Genomic DNA, 18,955 nt, shown 5'->3' on the forward strand with positions numbered 1-18,955 from the left:
CTGGTTTCTGCTTCACCCTGTGCTGCTTTTTGGCCAGAGGAGCTGGGGCTCTGCATCCTTCCCAAAATTGCATTTTGTGACGTGCTTGACCTGGGGAAGCAGCCTGGGAAGCTGTTCCCTCTAAAGTCTGAGCCCAAGACAAATTTGGGGTCCTGTGCTGGCCATCTCGGAGCCGCCTGAAGTGCTGCGGGGAGCTCTGACGCTCTCTCTGTGTCCCCAGGGCTGGAAACGTCACCTACCGCATCCCCGTGAGCCAGCTCACGGCCGTGAACACCAACCTGACCCTGGAGATGAAGTGAGTGCGCAGGGCTCGTCTCTGGGGTGTTTGGGTCCCCCTCAAGTCCCCTGGACCCTGGGCTGTGTGGCCGCGGTGTCCCTGTGAGGGACAGCGGGGTGTCAGCGTCCCTTCTCTCCCCAGCTCCTCCTCCGCCGTGTCCGTCTCCCTCTGCGGCCTCGTCTCCAGCGACCCGTGCCAGGACAGCGCCAGCACCAACAGCTCCAGCGACGCCGCAGACGCGCAGGTACAGCTCAGAAAATAAATCCACGCGCCTCGCGTCATCCCAGAGCGATGCTGACCCGCCGGGAGGGAGAAACGGCCCCAGGTTGCACCAGGGGAGGTTGAGGTTGGATCTGGGGAACAATTTCTTCCCCAAAGGGCTGTGGGGCATTGAACAGGCTGCCCAGGGCAGTGCTGGAGTCACCAGCCCTGGAGGGCTGGACAGACGGACATGAGGTTCTCAGGACAGGGTGCAGGGACAGGGTGGGGGGAACAGGTGGACTCAATGAGGGGCTTTTCCAACCTAAATGATTCTGTGATCCTTTATTTCCATCCCGCCCAACTCCCCACGAGCCCCAGGCCGGGGGCTCGCACACGCGGCTGTAACGCATCCCAACGAAATCTCTTTGGGGGAAGCCGGGATTTTGCAGCTCTGTGCGTGTGGAACCCGCGTCAGACCCTTCTCCCCTGGAGTTTCTCCTGGCCCCGCTCATCCAGCCCCGTTCTGCCCTCGGGGACCTTGTTCCCCCATCGACAGCACGTGGCTGTGGCTCCTCGGCAGGGAGAACGTGCCCGGTGCTCAGCGCCCTCTCTCCTCTCTCCTCAGGACTCCACGCACCGCTGGCCCCTGGTCATGTTGGCTTTCCGGGAGTTCACCTACCACTTCAGAATCGCGCAGCCGGTGAGTACCAGCACCTCCTGCCTCTTTCCTCTTGTCCGGGGCTGAGCAGGAGAGCGATGCGGCCACAAAACCCTTTCTGGTTGGAAAAGATCGAGTCCAACCATTCCCCATGGCAGGTTTAGTGGCCACATTGCGCCGAGAGCCCTGTCACAGCTGTCACCTTCCACAGTGACACAGGCAGCTCGGCTTTCTGGTTAGAATGTTTTCTGAGTGTACCAGTACACCCCAAATAGTTGGTTTTACTGGTATTCTTGTTCTAGCACTGTGCTGTTTTCTACCAGCCTACATGTTTATAAACTCTCCGCCAAACGGGTAACGTGTTTTTCTCTCTCATTGTGTTTAATAGCAAATACATTTAATTCATTATAAATGGGCAGTTTTATGCTTACTAACTTTTTAAAAACAGATGAAAAATATCCTCTCAAAGACTGATAGAAGATTAATTTTGTTTTTGAAAGTACTACACATTTATACAGGCCTAAAATTACATTCTGCCCTTTGAAGGCAACCGCGAGGCTCCTGTGGCCCCTGGTGAAAATGAGTTTGACAGCCCTGCCTTAAGGTGAAAACCTTGACTGTATCAAAAAGGCGGCTTTAATATGAAATGTACTCTTGAACACCTTCTGTAGTGACACAGACAGCGGGACGATGATTTTTCTCTGCCCCAGCGCATAATTCACACCCCACATGTGTCCCACTCCCCTCTATGAGCTGTTTTTGTCTCTCCCAGGGCCAAGCCAACTGCAGTTCTGCTCCCGAGCACCTGGGACGCCTGTTCACCGACTATTATTTCCAGTTCTACTGGCTCTGTGAGTGAGTCCTGGCAGCACCAGCGCCCTCGCACCGGAGAGAGGAACTGGTGACACTGGGGACACTCCGCTCGCCCCCGGCTCCCCGTGGGACGTGGAGCTGGTTTGGTCGCGGCTGGTGCCACCAGCACCGAAGCGCACGCAGAACGTAGGACATAAACCACAAAAAACCACGACCGGCCCCCTTGGACCTCCCGGGGTCACCTCGCACCATCCCACACCACCCCAAATATCCCTCTCTGTCCCTTTACGGGGACGCTTGTGTCCCCTGTCGATTCTCCCTCCCCTCGCGACACTGGATTTGGAAGCGTCGCACCGGAGCGGCTGCGGACGGTGGCTCCGTCCCGTGCTGGTCCCCGTTGTGCCGCGCCAGTTTCTTCACAAACACTGGAATTTGCTCGACACTGGAGCCCTTTTCCCAGCGCGGAACGCCGGAGTTTGGCCTGGAAAAGGCGCCGCTGTGCCTGGTCCTACTGGAAGTCGTACACTGGAGTTGCTGCTCCTCCCATTGGCCCCACAGACCCCCGGGGACCCCGGACTGTCCTCTGGGGACACGAGAAGGCGCAGCTTCAACGTCAGCCCCATCTGTCCCCTCCTCGCTGTTCTCTTCGCTTTCGTCATCTCCAATCTGGACGGATCGACTCCAGAACCCCCCAAAAGCCGCTGCGGAGGCCGTGCCACACGTGGGGACACTCGGGAGAAAAATCACCTGCGTTCATGCTGTGGGACCTGTTTAATATTTGGCCACCTGGTCGGTTCTCAGGTCACTGCGGCCACCTCTGCCCAGATGTGCAGGAGCGAGGCCACCGGCAGAGCCCAGCTGGGGACACCGAGGTGGCTTCACCACGTCCCCGGCCATCGGGTCCCCGCTGGGGGGACGGCAGCGACCGGGCCCTCATTGTCACTTGCAAAGCAGTTTTGTTGAGTCTATTTGGGGTATTTTACTGTTACAAGTTCTTAACTTGCTAAACTACTGAACTGTATTTGGTTTTTAATTTTTTAAGCCGTGTAAATGGGTCTCGTAATCCCGTCCCTTCGGAGCTGCGCGTGTGGCACAGGGAACCACCGTGGTCACTGAGCTCAGCTGGGACGTGCCAGACCCGGTTCCAGGTGACATCAGCATTTCTGGAGGCTGAGCCTAAACCAGGTCCTGAGGTCTGAGCTGGACTTTTTTTTTAATCCAGAGAGATTCTTCCTCCCAGGACCCTCCTCTCCCTTCTCTGGGGACAGTTTTCTCTCCTGTCGCCGCAGCTCAGAACTCGTTGCAGCAAAGCGGCCGCAGCTCCGTGGTTCCCTGTGACACCAACAGGATGCAGCATCTGTGCTGCCAAAACCGCTTTGTTTTTAGGGCGGTTTCAGGTCAGATCTTCATCCCTGACCCCCCCCACACGTACATCTTGTCCCACTGCGAGGTAAAAAACACATCTGGAGGGGGAAGAATCAATCAAATTGCCAGAAACGCACTGGGAGCAGCAGCCTGAGAGGAGATGGAGCCTCTCGGGTGTCCCTGCGATGGGGTTTACGATGCCCCCGGCAAACCAAGTGCCTGAAGGGCGACAGGAACAGCTTTTAGTGCCTTTTTTCTGCTAAATGGGACTGCGAGGGACCCGTGGGTTCCCCCCCGTGTGCCTCAAAACCGGTGGCCAGGTCACTCACGAACAACTCGAGTGCGAAGTCCAGCCTGAGCCACGCGCGCTGTTGCGCAGCCGCGGGCTGACGGCAATCCCCGCCACCAAAACAGGGGAAAATGCAGTTTTTAGCATCTAATATCACGATATTGATCTTTTGTCTTAAAACGCGTCACAAAACATAGGCCAGTTCCAGCAGCCACTGCGCAGCGAGGAGCTCCGAAGGGTTTTGTCACGACGGAAGAGGCGCAGGATTGCTTCTGCGCCTGCGCAAACAGCCGTTTACATCGATTTCCCCCCCCCAAAAAGGCGTTTCGGCCCAAACTGAAGATGCATTTCCCCATCCCCAATCAGTAACACGAGAATTAACAATCAGGCCTCGCCCTGCACGGGACGGAGGGAGCGCTGAGCCGGAGTTTGGGGCAAATCCGCCCTTTTCGCTGGAAACTCGACGCTTCATCGTCTCTCTCAACACCCTTGGCAGGAAAGGAGCGCGGAAACGAGGCCAAACTTTGGCTGTTTCGGAGTTTGTTTCAAAAGCAAATTCGCAAACTTTCTGTCCTACCGCTAGAGCTTAAAGCCTGTAAATAGAGACTACGCCACCGCTGCGAGAATTAAGCAAAAACAACAAGTAAAGCACTAATTTGTTTGGTTTAAATGTTGCTGTCACAGCTTTAATCACTGTATATTGCCAGCGAGTTTGTAGAGTCGCATTCGTAGCAGGTTATTCTTGATTATCGGTTTTTATTTGTGGGGAACGAGCGTGGTTTTCCCTCCTTTCTTTTCTGATTTATATTTATATTTTGCTGAATTTCGAGTGCCGAATCTCTGGATTCCTCACTTTGGGTTGTTTTTGTTTGGCTTATTTAGACTTTGTTTTATGCTGGAGGTAAATATGCCCGTATAAATAAATATATAAATACTGCTTTGTATCCAAGGGCGGCTCCTGGCACGTTCCTCCCTCGGAAACAAGAGGTTTTTCTCAGTTCAGGAGTTATAAAAGTGCTTCCCACGCGATGGAGGAACCGCGGTGTCGTTAATCAGCGGGAGCTTGCAGGTCAGAACAGGCTGCGGCTGCTACGGGGCATATTTTCCAACAGGTAGTAAAATAAAGCACTTGTTACTCACATCTCAGAGGTTGGGGCAACTGCAGAGGGAAGACTTCCTTCCCAAACAAATTCGGACTTTACCTGTTGAATTTCAGATATTGAGATTTGGCTTTGAAAAGCTGGGCTACAAACTCAAAGCTATCTCTAAAAATAGTTAGGCACGCCATAAATAAACGAGGCGTAAATAAAGGGAGCACCACAAAGCTGCTGTTTCGGGATGAGAACAGGCACATCCCGCCAGAAAAAAGGGTGTGGGAACACGATGGTGACAAAGGTCGAGCTTAGGGAGGTGGGGCAGGATTAGGAAGAAGCGGGAAGTGCTCGATTCCCGGAGTTTGGCTGCACGAGGTGACACTGAAACATCCGTACACGGATGTGGAAATCTGTGATAAACATGGGGGCCATCCCCAGCTGCTGATATCAAAGTGGTTTAGAAAAAAATATCTAAAAGACAAACCCTTGTGCATCACGGATCCAGTTTTATTCAGGTTTGGTTTGCTGGGCTGGCAGAGAACGGTCCGTGCCTGACACAGGTTTTGTTGTTGAAGTAGAAAAGAAATACAAAACGAGGTTCTGGGGCTCCACACCTGGAAGCGAACGAGAGATGGAGCTGGTGAGACAACGTTCCCCGCTGGGAACCATTTCCACGTCCTGAATGCGGCTCTGGATTCCGCACAGAGCGGCTGGTGACGCCGCCCGCCCCCCCCGCCCCCCGCAGAGCGTGGGGACCCGGAGCTCACGGCAGCGCGACGTTCCCGGGCGGCACCGGCCGCTCCGCGGGCTGGGCCTCAGACGTAGATCCCGACCCAGAGCAGCAGGAACAGGACGCCGAAGCCCATGAAGAGCGACGCCACCAGCGAGATCAGCAGCTCCTTGTAGATGTCCCGCGTGTACTTGGTAGAGGTCACTTCATAGCTGCGGCCCGGGGGTCAAGGTGGGAACGGCGGCCAAGGGGAGGGGACCCCCTGCCCCCCATTTCCCTCCAGCTCCTCCATTTTCCCCCGTACCCCCCTCCCCGTTTCCCGCCCGCCTCCAGCCCGGGGATACACGAAGAACCAGGCGGTGAAGAACATGCCGATGGCCAGCAGCACCACGGTGAGGTGCGGGAACACGGCGGGGTTCACCGGGCTGGTGTATCTGCTCATGGCCTCCAGCTCCTGCGGGGACACGGACACGGTGAGCGGGACCGGGCCTGGATCGGCCCCCACCGCGGGCCCCAGTTCCGGCTCCCGACCGCAGCCGCGGTCCCCTGTCACCACCCGGTCCCCTGTCACCCCCCGGTCCCCTGTGGCCGCCCCGGTCCCCTGCCACGCCCCGGTCCCCTGTGGCCGCCCCGGTCCCCACCATGTCGCCAGGTCGCGGTTCCCCCTCCGCTCCGCTCCGACACGTCGCCTCCCGCTCCCGCCGCCGGAAGCGGAAGGAAGCGAGCGGGCGCGGGGCACGCCGGGATAGGTGGGCGGGGCGAGCGGGAGCCTCTCGCTATTGGCTGCAGGCGGCTCCCGGCGGGCACTGCGGCTGGAGCGCGGGAGCGAACGGCGGGTAATGGCGGCCGGTGGGACCGGGGGGAAACGGCGGCTGAGGGGAGTCTGGGGGGTAATGGAGGCTGAGGGGAGAACGAGGCGAGAAGGGAGGGGGGAATAATGGCGGCTGAGCGAGGATGAGGCGGACCCGGGAGGGATAATGGCGGCTGGGGTGAGAATCCCAGAATGTCAGGGGCTGAAGGGCCCTGGAAAGCTCATCCAGTGCAATCCCCCCATGGAGCAGGAACACCCAGATGAGGTTACACAGGAAGGTGTCCAGGCGGGTTGGAATGTCTGCACAGAAGGAGACTCCACAACCCCCTGGGCAGCCTGGGCCAGGCTCTGCCACCCTCACCGGGAACAAGTTTCTTCTCATGTTTAAATGGAACCTCCTGTGTTCCAGTTTGAACCCATTGCCCCTTGTCCTACCATTGTCACCAAGAAGAGCCTGGCTCCATCCTCCTGACACTCACCCTTTAGATACCTCTAAACATGAATGAGTCCCACCTCAGTCTCCTCTTGTCCAGCTCCAGCGCCCCAGCTCCCTCAGCCTTTCCTCACACGGGAGATGCTCCACTCCCTGCAGCATCTTTGTTGCCCTGCGCTGGACTCTCTCCCGCAGTTCCCTGTCCTGCTGGAACTGAGGGGCCACAACTGGACACAAGATTCCAGATGCAGCGTCACCAGGGCAGAGCAGAGGGGGAGGAGAAGGGGGAATGATGGAAGGAGGGCAGGGAATGGTGTGTTGGGGGAGGCAAAAGAGGGGATAATGGCAGGGCTGGGGAGGCTGCGGCTGGGAGATGTGATGGGGGGGCGGGGGTAATGGTGAAGCTGAGAAACAGCTGGAAAGGGGTGGAGGGGTGAAAGGTCACAATGGGGCTGGGAGAGGGGAGGGTGATGGGAGAGGCTGAGGTGCGGAGGGGGTAATGATGTGGCTGAGGGTGTAATATTGGGCTGCAGGAGACTGAGGTGAGGGGGGATGAGGGTGTAATTGTGAGTTGGGGCAGACTGAGGTGAAGGGGGGGATGAGGGGTCTGTGTTGGCTGGGGGAGGCTGAGACTGGGGGCAGGATGGCAGCAGCTGGTGCAGCCCGTGGGCTGATGGTTTGTAGCCACTTCCCTTTGGTCCCCCATCCTTGGGTGCTGCCCCACAGCCCAGCACTCCCCCCCTGCACCCCACACGCTGACCCCAGCGCCCCCTTTTCCTCTCCCCAGGATGGGAATCCATGGCCTGGCCAAGCTCATTGCGGACGTGGCTCCAGGGGCCATCCGGGAGAATGACATCAAGTCTTATTTCGGCCGCAAGGTCGCCATCGACGCCTCCATGAGCATCTACCAGTTCCTGATCGCCGTGCGGCAGGGAGCCGAGGTGCTGCAGAACGAGGAGGGCGAGACCACCAGCCACCTGATGGGCATGTTCTACCGCACCATCCGCATGGTGGAGAGCGGCATCAAACCCGTTTACGTCTTCGACGGCAAACCCCCCCAGCTGAAATCGGGGGAGCTGGCGAAGCGAACGGAGCGTCGGGCTGAGGCCGAGAAGCACCTGCAGGAGGCTCAGGAGGCCGGAGAGGAGAACAACATCGAGAAGTACAGCAAGAGGCTGGTCAAGGTGACTCAGCAACACAACGACGAGTGCAAGAAGCTGCTGACGCTGATGGGGATCCCCTACCTGGAGGCGCCGGGGGAGGCAGAAGCCAGTTGCGCTGCCCTGGTGAAGGCCGGGAAGGTTTACGCGGCTGCCACGGAAGACATGGACTGTCTGACCTTCGGCAGCCCCGTCCTGATGCGGCATCTCACGGCCAGCGAGACCAAGAAGCTGCCCATCCAGGAGTTCCACCTGAACCGCATCCTGCAGGACTTGGGCCTGACCTGGGAGCAGTTTGTGGATCTGTGCATCCTCCTCGGCTGCGACTACTGCGAGAGCATCCGCGGCATCGGGCCCAAGCGCGCCGTGGAGCTCATCAAGGAGCACAAAACCATCGAGAAGATTGTCCAGCAGATCGACACCAAGAAATACCCTCTGCCCGAGAACTGGCTGCACAAAGAGGCCCAGAAGCTCTTTCTGGAGCCTGACGTGGTCGACCCCGATGCCGTGGAGCTGAAGTGGACGGAGCCCAACGAAGAGGAGCTCGTCCGCTTCATGTGCGGGGAAAAACAGTTCAACGAAGAGCGGATCCGCAACGGGGTGAAGCGGCTGAGCAAGAGCCGGCAGGGCAGCACGCAGGGCCGGCTCGACGACTTTTTCAAGGTGACGGGCTCCATCACCTCGGCCAAGCGCAAGGAGCCCGAGACCAAGGGCTCGGCCAAGAAGAAAGCCAAGACCAACAATGCCACGGCCACCAAGGCCAAAAAGGGAAAATAACCCGACCGGCTGAGCGCAAACCACCGCGCGGGGGGTTTATGCTTAACCGGGAATTTTTAGGCTGATAACAAACAAATTTTTTCTGTCCCGCATGTTAGCACTAGGGAGGATGGTGCTCGAGTGCTTCGCAACAAGGTTAGTGAATCTGAGAAGCCTCTTCTCACGCAGCGAGGGGAGAACTGACCTGAAACGAGGGCGGTTTGGGGGTTTTGGGGGGTGAGGAACTGGGGAGCGGCGTTCAGCAGTTCCAAACTTTGGCCACAGGGAGCAGAACATACCCGGCAGTTAAAGAGAGACGCTGATCACAACCACAGTCTCTGATATATTAATAGAAAATCCAATTTGAACAGCTCAGGAGTGCAGCAGGAGCTGGTAATGAAGAGATCTTTCTGCCTGACGCACTCCAGCCAAAAGGAAATGGGTACGAGGAGAAATTGGGGCGATGTGGGCAGGAGTTGTGGAGGAGATGTGAAATAACGAGGTAAATGTCTCCCTTTAACAGGGATCAGGTCTGGGTTCTGCCCTCCCTTAGTGTACTTGCTTCTCTTTGTGTCAAAAAGAAAATCAATGAGTTTTAATCCCAATTCCAGCAAATTTTTGCCCCCTGTTAGTGCATATGCTAAGAACAGCTGGGCTGAGCTTAGAGCTCTGGCCTGATTTTGCTGCTGGATTCTGGTTTATGGTTAATAATAAAACTATTACTAAACCTCAAGCAGCAACCCGTTCCCTCCCTGATTTTGTGATCCATCCGCTTGTCACACACCCGAGACAGGGCCCGGCCTGAGGAAAGAATGACACTGTCCCCTTTTTTTCTTACTTTATTTTATTGTGTATTTTGCATAGTCTTTTCCTCTTGTCAAAGCGATGTGCTTGGTTTTGTTTTCAGAATAAAGTTTATACACAAATCTGATGTTTCCCATTCTCTGGAGAGGCGGCTTAAACCTTGTTGGTAAAGGTGAGGAAGAAAATCCCAGTTTTCCAGGGAAATTTGTTAGTGACAACAGCCCAGGGCTCGAGCACAGGCCTGAAAACAGAAGATTCAAGATTTAATCCTGGTGTTAACAGCAACTTTTGGATGTTTGGTGGACATCAAAGGTCTGTGAGTCTGCTAAGCAGCCGGGCTTGTTTCGCAGAGGAATAAAATTAACATTGTGAAAATAATGGTGATTTTTGAAGCCCATCAGAAAATTTTCTTCAATGTTGCACAAGGAACAGCAGCAGGTGCTGCGTGTGGAGCTGCTTGAGTTGCTGAGCGCCCAAAACTGACACATCTGCTTCTCCAGTCAGGTGGGTTTCACAGGTTTTGGTTTAACCTTAATCCCAAACCCAAAACTGGAGCTATTTTGGCAGGAGGAAGCCAGGGCAGCTGCAGCTTTGGGATCGATACAAGCGTCACCACACCTGCTGCTTACCCGGCGTGTTCTTTGCAGAATCTGCACCCAAAAAGCCAGGAAATCACTGCAGGGAACAATAATTTTAAAAATCAATGTGAGGGATGTTTTCTCACCCGCTCTGTGTTTCTACATTTAACAAAGTTTCTGCCTGTGAATCTTTGTGCGTTCAGCCCCGAATCCTCATCACCTCTTGTCACTCTGAGCCACGTGGGTTTTTCCACCTGCTCAGATGGTTTAAGTGTCTCGTTTTCCTCTCTCATGCACCTTCCACCTGCATTTACTCCAGGGTAAGTTACTCCTACACTATTACAACCCATAGAAAGCTCTACTACTGCTAGTGTACAATATGTACACTATATATTAGGCTATACTATGTGTTCGATAGTAGGATATATAGCAGGCTCCACATCATTATGATACACAGATTATCTACAATTTGAGTTCTGAATGATGAAGATAAACACATCTCAAATAAATTAATTAAAATTAATTAAAATATGTTGCTGTTTCTGAGATCTCTCTAACCCTTCACTGACACTCACCTGGAAGTCGCAGCGGTTCAGACACTTTATCTACTGCAAACTTACTGTCTTCAGCCTGAGCCCCGTTGCAAAGTCCTTTGTCCTACTGCTTCTTGCTGACCTGAACTGCAATTAATTTATCATCACATTATTATATATCATGTTATTACGGTGCCAAGAATACCTCAAGGCATGAGCCAGATGAGGAAACCTTTCAATAGAGTTTAACAGCCTTTTCAGGTACCTTTAATTTACTGAAAGGAACATTTTCTCAGGGGATGCACACAAAGAAAACCAGCCCTTAAATTAATAGAATTTCTCTAATGAACCCAAAGTAAAATCAAGCATGATTACAGAAACAGGGTTTGGTGTTCGTAGGCTCGGCTTATGCTGTTACACTGGAATAAATGATTTATACCTTGGGGTGGACGAGCGTTTCCTCGGCCTCAGGCTTTTCCTTGGGGCATTTTCTGTAGCTGCGGCTTGAGAAATCAGTTTTTTCTAAGTCCAGACTGTAAAACCTGAGGGAGAGAAACCATTTATGTACGTGTGTGACCTTGGTTCCAGCATTCACACTTTCAACTGCTCAGACTATTAATACATAGTTTAAGTGAAGCTCTAAACTCACACAGGCCAAAGAGGAGCATAAATTCCAGACCCTGGCATCCCATTAAACATTATTTAGCACATTTTTTCAGCTTCTTTCCCACCTGTGGCTCGGTGTAGATGAAAATTCCTCCCCCTCTTCATCACCACAGAGCAAACAAAGGTTAAGGAGCCTTGTGCAATTAACGGAGGGGGACAGGACCTGAGTCCAAACTTCTTCCAGACTCTTCTGAGAGTTTCTAATGATCCCTCAGTGCTCAGCTGTGATATACTGGAGGGATTTTAGCCCCGATGGCCAAAGAGATAAATAAACCCGGACGCCATCCCCCCCACACAAGCCCTTGGGGACAGCGGCGTCATCTCTGGTTGAAAATCCAGGGCCACGATACTCAGTGTCACTTGTGTCACCTCTGCAAGAGCCGCTTCCCTCGGAAGCATCGGAACCATCAGCAGAATGGAGGAAAACGGGTCGTGTTTCTTCTTTCTGCCTTAGGATTGTGTGGACATCACAAAAGGTGCATCCAGAAGGTGGGTCAGACAGTGATATCACGCAGGACTGCGGGATCGGGCTTCAAATCTAGAGGAAAATTAAACCCCACAGCATCCAAACTTAGGAGTTTGCTGGTCTCAAGGCAAAAACTCACTAGCAGAAAATACCTGAACCGTATATTTTTACACACCTGAATTTCTAGGCATTATCCTCGGGCTTTCTTAGTGTGCAGCAACATCTTATTGGGACAAAACCGCTGCAAAAAACATTTTAAAAGCTGCTTTTCTGCCCTGAACATCCACAAAGTGCAGAGGGAAGACACGAGCAGGATGGTGCTGTGGAGCCGCACAAAGCCCCGTAGCCACAGCAAAACCACAATGCTTGTTCTAAAACAGGGCTAAAAACATCACAAAACCACAACCAACCTTCTGCTTCTGCCCCCAGATTATTCCTCGTTTGCAGCGCTCGGGCTGGGTGGATCTGTCGTGGATTTTTGTACGGGGGGATGTTCTCAAAAGAAAAGAAGTTCATTTAGTGGAAGGGAAAAGCAGCTGCAGCCAAAGCCTGGAAATATCCGACCAGTTATTTCTGATATGTTGGAACCTCAGAAATATTTGTGAAGTGAAAACTCTGCCTGTTACAGAGATATAAGTTAAAAAAATAAGAAATATCAAGTTTTGTAGCACAGCAAGGTAACTCAAATGCAAGAGCATTCGGTCTGAATATTGCGGAGAAATCGTTTCTCCTCTGCCCCTGCTGAAGGAGGGAAATGGGAGGGATGATCCACATGGTGTGAAGGGACGCAGGTTTGGTTCCTGTAATTCACATCGAGCTCCTCCGTCCCTGCTCTTCCCCCCGGTACCACCCCAGCTCCCGCCGCCTTCTGGTTCTGATCATTTTCACTACCAGGTGGGGTTTATTCTCACATTTTCTATTCTAAGCAAATATTTCCACTGCTGTTCATCACTCTGATATTATTGTTGTTTAATGCCCATTCTACTATTTACACCAGAGTCTCTCAGGCACGTGAAGGATCCCCAATGTCTGCAAGTGAGGAATGGGGACCAGGAGGCTCGATTAGAAAAAAACACTGTATTTAAAGTGCTGTGTGGTCTGGAAACGAGGGCACTGCTTTTCTTTCTGCTATAAGGAGCCTTCTGTAAGCGATTCTTACTTTTTTCCCCTCCTCACCTCCTGGATTCCCATGAATCCAGCCATCAGATTTCTATTAAACACATAACACATCAGGTATAATTCATTCCTGAGCCCCACGGGTGCGAGGAGCTGCCTGAAAGTGCCGTGTTCCCTATGGCGAGCGGGGAAAAGCGCGTCAATAATAGTTGAGCTGGCGCAGATACAAAACTCAGTGTAATAAAACCCCGTTTAACCGCGATTTGCCACACTGGGGGGAACGTTTCCCTCTGCGCTGGAACCTGACTGAGAATATTGACAGAAATCAGGTTATTCTTGCTATTTAGCAGGAGATTTGGGGTCCCAGGCTGGTGTGAGCAGCCGAGGTCCAGCAGGAGCAGAGCGGGGATTCGGGGCTCCCGGCTCATCCTCTCCCAGGAAACATTCAACACATTCCCCTTTCTGCCTCCTGGTGACACGAGATGATAAGTTTGCAAATCCCTCACGCCTTCTCCGCTTTTCAAATGATACAACACTGCGCTCAATTTTTTTACTTTTAAGTGAAAAAAAAGATTTTTTAAAACATAGCCCTGTGATTAAGAGAATTAGGACAAAACAGCGTTTCTGAAGGATTTGGGGTGAGCTGCAAGGGTTTGCTGAGAGCCTGAGCGTGGTTAGGTGTTATCTCAAGTATCAAAGCTTTGTACTTCTAATCAATGATTGAACGGAGCCCTGGTGGTAGCAGCCTCCCCTGCCAGCCGCCTCCCATGCCAGCCACGCTGTTGCTTTTTCCCATTTCACCCTTTTTTTCCTCCTTCCAACAGCCACGTTAGTGCAGAGCAGGATAACATGGCTCATGGCAATGCCACCACGCTGACCCATTTCATCCTCCGAGGCCTGACAAGCGAGCCCGAGCTGCAGCGGCCTCTCTTCTTCATCTTCCTCATCATTTATCTCCTCACCCTGACGGGCAACCTGGGGCTGATCGCCCTGATCAAGACCACCCCCCCGCTGCACACCCCCATGTATTTCTTCCTCGGCAATCTCTCTCTCGTCGATCTTTGCTACTCTTCTGTCTTCTCCCCAAAGCTGCTCATGGGCTTCTTGGTGGACAACAAAACCATTTCTTACTCGTCCTGCTTCGCCCAACATTTCTTCTTCCTGCTGTTTGTGACCACGGAGGTGCTCCTGCTGGCCGCCATGGCCTACGACCGCTACGTGGCCATTTGCAACCCGCTGCTCTACGCCGTTGCGATGCCCAGGAGGGTTTGTGTTCAGCTGGTGACCGGCTCCTACGTCGGGGGGATCTTGAACTCGCTCATCCAAACGTGTTTCTTGCTGCCGTTGCCTTTTTGCGGCCCCAACATCATCAACCATTTCTTCTGCGACACCAATCCCCTGCTGAAACTGTCCTGCGCCAACGACCGCCTCAATGAGCTTTTGCTCGTGGCCTTCAACGGGACCATTTCCATGTCTGTGCTCTTTGTCATTGTCGTCTCCTACGCCTACATCCTCCTCTCCATCGTGAGGATGAGGTCTGCCCAGGGCAGGCACAAAGCCTTCTCCACCTGCGCCTCCCACCTCCTGACCGTCACCTTGTTCTACGTCCCCGCAGGGCTCAGCCACATGCAGCCGGGCTCCAGATACTCGCTGGACATGGAGAAGGTCACCGCCGTGTTCTACACCCTCATCGTCCCCATGCTCAACCCCCTCATCTACAGCCTGAGGAACACGGGGGTCAGGGATGCGCTCAGAAAAGCCACCACAAAGAACATGGTTTTGAGTTGCCTGCTGGTCAAACTGACCCCAATCCGTTGATAAAACTCCTATTTCTTCCTATTTCAAATAGTCCTTACTCCTCTTGTGGAGGAGTAAAGAACCACATGCGTTTACAGCAAATCCAAACCACGCTTTAAAATCTGCAGAGACTCCATTTAACAAACATCCTGTCATTAAAAGCCTCTGATAAATATTTCCTTGTCACCTCTTGTTTGTTTCTTTCTGTGAAATGATGCGATATCATAGGAGGTGGTAAAAATAAGCTCATAAGGTATTTCCCCCTCAAGCTACTTAAGAAGCTGCACTGGTTCAGGCAGTGATTCCTCCAAGGCAAGTTCAAGGAGGACTGGAGGCTTTTGGCAAGGTATACCCAAAAAAAAAGAAGAAAAAGAAGGAAAAAACACAAAAAAAAACACCTCACTTTGGACTGAGTACAAGGAAAAAAATACCATCTCATTTGCTTCCAGAGGGATGTGCCATAGAATTGAGGAAAGGAAGGAGAAGCGGGGGGTGAGAGCAGTAAGTTCTGTGATCTGGCACCTCACAGCTGCTTTGGGAGAAGCAGCAGCAGCTGGGAGGGATATTTCTCCCTGTCGACAAGGAGGTCAGTGGGATTTCCTATAACTAGCTAGGGAGAAGTGTTGTTTTCCCGCTATTCTCTTGCCATGGGGTGGTTGTAAATGGTATTTCCTCCCTGCCGGCTCTTCCTCAAGACAACAGAGCAATAAGAGCTGCGATGCCCGGTCCCCAAAGAGCAGAGGGGGTCACCCGTCGCTTAATGTTCATTTGCACATGGCTGCATCTGAATTAGTTCAGACATTGGGGTTTTTTCATAGTTAAAACATAAATAGTCCTAGCAAGATTTCTTCCAGCTGGCCATAGGAACCACAACCTAAGAGAAAATATCACACTTACCTTCCCTGAGAGCTTGCTTTGTCCTCAGCTTGCACACAAGGGGGTTTTGCTTTGCATTAATTTGTGGTGTTTCCATGGTGCAATATAGACCAGGACCAAGCACAGCTCTAAAAGTGGTTAAAGGCTGAGCTTAACTAGTGCCCTGAGCCCTGGGCAGAGGGTGTGGGTGGGCGCCCCAGCTGCTGCTGACCATGGTGATTATGGTGATCACACTCCCAGGTGTCTCAGGGAGAGGAAAACTGGGTTTTTTTACCCTAAACACTGTTAAAGCGCCATGTCCAGGCTCCTCTGATGTGTCCCGATGCACAGAGGGCGGAAGGACGGAGCAGAAAGGAGCAATGAGCCCCTTTGCTGCGTGTCAGCGATTCTCCTCCCTCCTCTGAGTTATGCAGAATAAAGGGCTTCAGCTCTCACCTTTTCCATCTCCCGGAGAACTTGTCCAAATGCCTCAACTTCTCATCAAAACTCCATCAGAAACTTGGATTAAAGGCTCTATATAATTTCACTTCATGCCAGCTTAAAGCTGATTCAAACTCGTTGCCATTGTGCTCATTCATTATGGTTCTTTTAGGAAGACCGCGGTTTACAAAGGTATTTATTTTAAAACATATAATTTATTCACTTTAGCATTGTACAAGCAACAGCGTCCCTACATGTCCTTACAGAAATTGTATAGCTCGTTAAACACAAAATGTGCAGCTTGATTAAACGTTAAAAAACCTTTGCGTACTGTTCTCTTGGGAGTGTTTTCCACCTCAGTCACACAATGACATACAGAAGAGTCATAACTCAGCCCATGTGGCTCAGGGATTGTCACACAAAGCCTGGACATCTTACTGAGCACCCAAAAATTAGAAGGTCACTAAATGTAAAGACAAGACAACCCAAGAAGGTTTTGTTCGGGACATGCTCTCTAATGTGCTGACACACGTGTGCCCATGACAAGTTGCTAGCAGGACTCCATGTCCCCAGAGCCACCACCACGGCTTTGGGCTTCCTGATGGCTCTTGGTCACAAATTGCACCTGAGGTCCCAGCTGACCATGACCTGGATGGTCACATTCCGCCCTGCTGTTGCCAAGGTCACTTATTTTGGATAAACCAGCCCCTTGTGACAGGGTGGCCTCTGGCTGTATCCTGCAAGCCTTCTCAGGCCCTTCTTCTGCAGACAACCGCTATTAATATTTCCCACTCGCAGCCCTTATGAAGGGACCTCATTGATGGGCACCTCGGCAAAACCTTTGTAAGAACAGGCCTAATAGTGCTCCTAGAAAGAATTCAGAGATTCAGGGCCATATAGCATTTCTCTATATATCACTGACTTGAGCAGCTCCTCAGTTCTTCAGTTTCATTTGGGAAAAAATATTATTGAGCAGGCAACAGAAATGTTAGTAATTATTTACCTCCAATTTGAGCATCCATTTTGTGGGCAATATTTTAATTTAACACAATCTAGACACAAAACATCGTGGTACTGTTTCCGTTTTGCTAGGAAAGCACTGACACTTCTTCTGATTAATAATTGAAGGTTCACGCCACAATTAAACTGAAGTTGTTTGCAGAGAACAATTCGTTATGCTGGTTCTCCATACCCTTGCGTCTCCTTGTCTGTAAGCAGACCGCTAATGACCAATAACTTCGTTAACTCCAAAGCACCAAAGAGCTGCAAATAACGCGTTTTTCAAAGCCTGGGTAGATGTGGCACCAGCTTTCGCACCCACAGCCTCCTCAGGGCCCCCTTCACCTCCTTGTTCCTCAGGCTGTAGATGAAGGGGTTGAGGGCGGGGATCAGGATGGTGTAACACACTGAAACCAGCTTTGCCTGATCCTGTGAGCTCGCCTTGCGAGGCTGGACGTAGGCCAGAGTCCCCGGCATGTAGAAGATGGTGATGGCAACCAGGTGGGAGGCGCAGGTGGAGAAAGCTTTAAGCCTCCCCCTGGCCAAAGGGATCTGCAGGATGGTGTGGAGGATGTAGGCGTAGGACACCAGGACCAGCAGGGCAGAGCCCAAGGTGTTAAACCCAGCATCAGAAAGCTGCAGGATCTCATTTACGTGGGTGCTGGAGCACGAGAGCTTCAGGAGGGCAGGTAGGTCGCAGAAGAAGTGGTTGATGCTCCTGGCCCGGCAGAAGGACAATGTCCCCGCCAGGCCGGTGTGGAGCAGAGAGCTGAGGAAGCCCATGGTGTACACCAACGCCATCATCCCATAGGAACGAGCCCTGTTCATGGTGGTGGCATAAATCAGAGGCTTGCACACAGCCGCGTATCGGTCGTAAGCCATCACCCCCAGCACAAAGCACTCGCAGATGGCCAGAGCAATGAACAAATACATCTGGGCAAAACAACCCCAAAAAGTGATGTGGCTTCGGCCCATCAGGAAGGTCTCCAGAGCCTTTGGGACGATAGCGCTGGAAAGGCAAAAATCTATGAAAGATAAGTGGGTCAGGAAGAAATACATGGGGGTGTGGAGCTGGGGGTCGGTGTTGATGACCAGGATCATCGTCAGGTTCCCCAGCAGCATTAAAATATACAGGGATAAGAAAATGGTGAATAGGGTGGTTTGGAGCTCTGGGGCATCAGAGAAACCCAAGAGGATGAAGCCGGACAAAGCAGTGAGGTTTTCCCCGTCCGTCATTTCTGTAAGGTGAATTTGCACCAAAATAAAATGGCTCATTGAAATAAATCCCTGAGTGAGAAATACTGTGGAAACACTGGAGTTTAATCCATAAAGTAAATGCAATAGAAAATGGTGTGTTCTTTTTAGAAAAATACAAAGTGTATTTCTGCTTTTAATCCAAGTTTTGAAATCAAAGAGGTGAAGGAGCTAATGACGCAGCCGGATTTTAAAAGGGAATAATTCCTCCGTGATTTATATGGACTGCACTAATGATACACTAAGAAATATCAAAGTATTTACTTAAGTGTAAAAAAATGAAGTCAAATAAACACATGCCAAAATGTGGAAAACAGAGACAATTCAGATTCTCACCACTGATTTCTGGACGTTTTAAGGATTATCTTTCTTTCTTATTTTCTTTAGACTGGATCAGTGCTTTCCTGTGGCCTCACCAGCTCTGGAGGAGCCTTTTCCTCATGAGACAAAGCCACGCACTTGCAATCGGTTTGGGGTTTGGTGTTGATTTTTAATTCCTACAATTATCAGCTTTTGAAGAAAAATCTCTGCTCAGGGCTGGAGCAGCGTTGTTACCTCCAACACCCCTTTCCAACGACTGTGCTGAGCTGTGACGCACTCCAAAATCCACCTAATGGTGGTAAAATACATCATATCGTATAACAGAATCATAGAACAACATATCCAAGCCCAACTTTTCAAAGCTCCATCTTGGTTATTCCCACCATGTCCCTCATCCAGCCCCTCCGCAGGTGGATTATCTGATGGAAGAATTAAGTCCCAGCACCACCCGTTTTATTTTATTGACCTCAGATCTTCTTGGTCAACGTCACCTGGTCATGGAGACGTAGGCGTAGCTCCGTCTGGATGACTCTTATCC

At 51.9% G+C, this 18,955-nt stretch overlaps 5 protein-coding genes across 6 annotated transcripts in view; 3 read left to right on the top strand and 2 right to left on the bottom strand.

Moving 5' to 3' along the window:
* The window catches only part of MYRF (myelin regulatory factor), a 50,788-nt gene extending 48,674 nt beyond the window's left edge, over positions 1-2,114 (top strand). Inside the window, exons 24-27 of the mRNA XM_082059407.1 lie at positions 221-295; positions 419-521; positions 1,104-1,178; positions 1,909-2,114. Of these exons, the coding sequence (XP_081915533.1) occupies positions 221-295; positions 419-521; positions 1,104-1,178; positions 1,909-1,995 (340 nt within the window). The 3' untranslated portion in view covers positions 1,996-2,114. The remainder of the gene's footprint in view (positions 1-220; positions 296-418; positions 522-1,103; positions 1,179-1,908) is intronic.
* A 3,069-nt stretch (positions 2,115-5,183) lies between these two features.
* Positions 5,184-6,170, bottom strand: TMEM258 (transmembrane protein 258). The gene is made up of 4 exons (XM_082059445.1): positions 6,069-6,170; positions 5,772-5,881; positions 5,465-5,639; positions 5,184-5,311 (listed from the first exon to the last, which is right to left on the bottom strand). The coding sequence occupies exons 1-3, from the start codon at positions 6,069-6,071 to the stop codon at positions 5,513-5,515; spliced, it is 240 nt and encodes a 79-aa protein (XP_081915571.1). The 5' UTR covers positions 6,072-6,170; the 3' UTR covers positions 5,184-5,311; positions 5,465-5,512.
* A 13-nt stretch (positions 6,171-6,183) lies between these two features.
* FEN1 (flap structure-specific endonuclease 1) lies at positions 6,184-10,244 on the top strand. Of its 2 annotated transcripts, XR_014184717.1 has the most exons (3): positions 6,184-6,263; positions 7,459-8,743; positions 9,495-10,244. XR_014184717.1 is itself a non-coding variant. In XM_082059423.1 (2 exons), exon 2 carries the CDS (start codon positions 7,460-7,462, stop codon positions 8,606-8,608), a length of 1,149 nt encoding a protein of 382 aa, XP_081915549.1. In that variant the 5' UTR covers positions 6,184-6,263; position 7,459; the 3' UTR covers positions 8,609-9,879. The 2 variants fall into 2 exon arrangements, 1 of the variants encoding a protein (XP_081915549.1); XM_082059423.1 differs by having other exon boundaries at positions 7,459-9,879.
* Positions 10,245-13,599: 3,355 nt separating this feature from the next.
* LOC309442989 (olfactory receptor 5J3-like) lies at positions 13,600-14,705 on the top strand (the record flags this gene model as incomplete). Its single annotated transcript, XM_082059426.1, has 1 exon — positions 13,600-14,705. The coding sequence occupies one exon, from the start codon at positions 13,600-13,602 to the stop codon at positions 14,566-14,568; it is 969 nt and encodes a 322-aa protein (XP_081915552.1). The 3' UTR covers positions 14,569-14,705.
* A 2,419-nt stretch (positions 14,706-17,124) lies between these two features.
* On the bottom strand, positions 17,125-18,078 carry LOC309442470 (olfactory receptor 8I2-like; the record flags this gene model as incomplete). The annotated part of the gene is made up of 1 exon (XM_082058336.1): positions 17,125-18,078. The coding sequence occupies one exon, from the start codon at positions 18,076-18,078 to the stop codon at positions 17,125-17,127; it is 954 nt and encodes a 317-aa protein (XP_081914462.1).
* Between the last annotated feature and the right edge of the window lie 877 nt (positions 18,079-18,955).

This window comes from Streptopelia decaocto, assembly GCF_964273445.1.
Source record: "Streptopelia decaocto genome assembly, chromosome: 7".
NCBI classification, from domain to species: domain Eukaryota; kingdom Metazoa; phylum Chordata; class Aves; order Columbiformes; family Columbidae; genus Streptopelia; species Streptopelia decaocto.

Bases quoted from the DNA above. Each gene is read 5' to 3' on its own strand.
- TMEM258 (XM_082059445.1), bottom strand. The intron at 5,640-5,771 runs GTATCCCCGGGC...CCCGGGCCGCAG, and splicing joins TTCACCGCCTGGTTCTTCGT to CTATGAAGTGACCTCTACCA.
- FEN1 (XM_082059423.1), top strand. From the start codon at position 7,460: ATGGGAATCCATGGCCTGGCCAAGCTCATTGCGGACGTGGCTCCAGGG.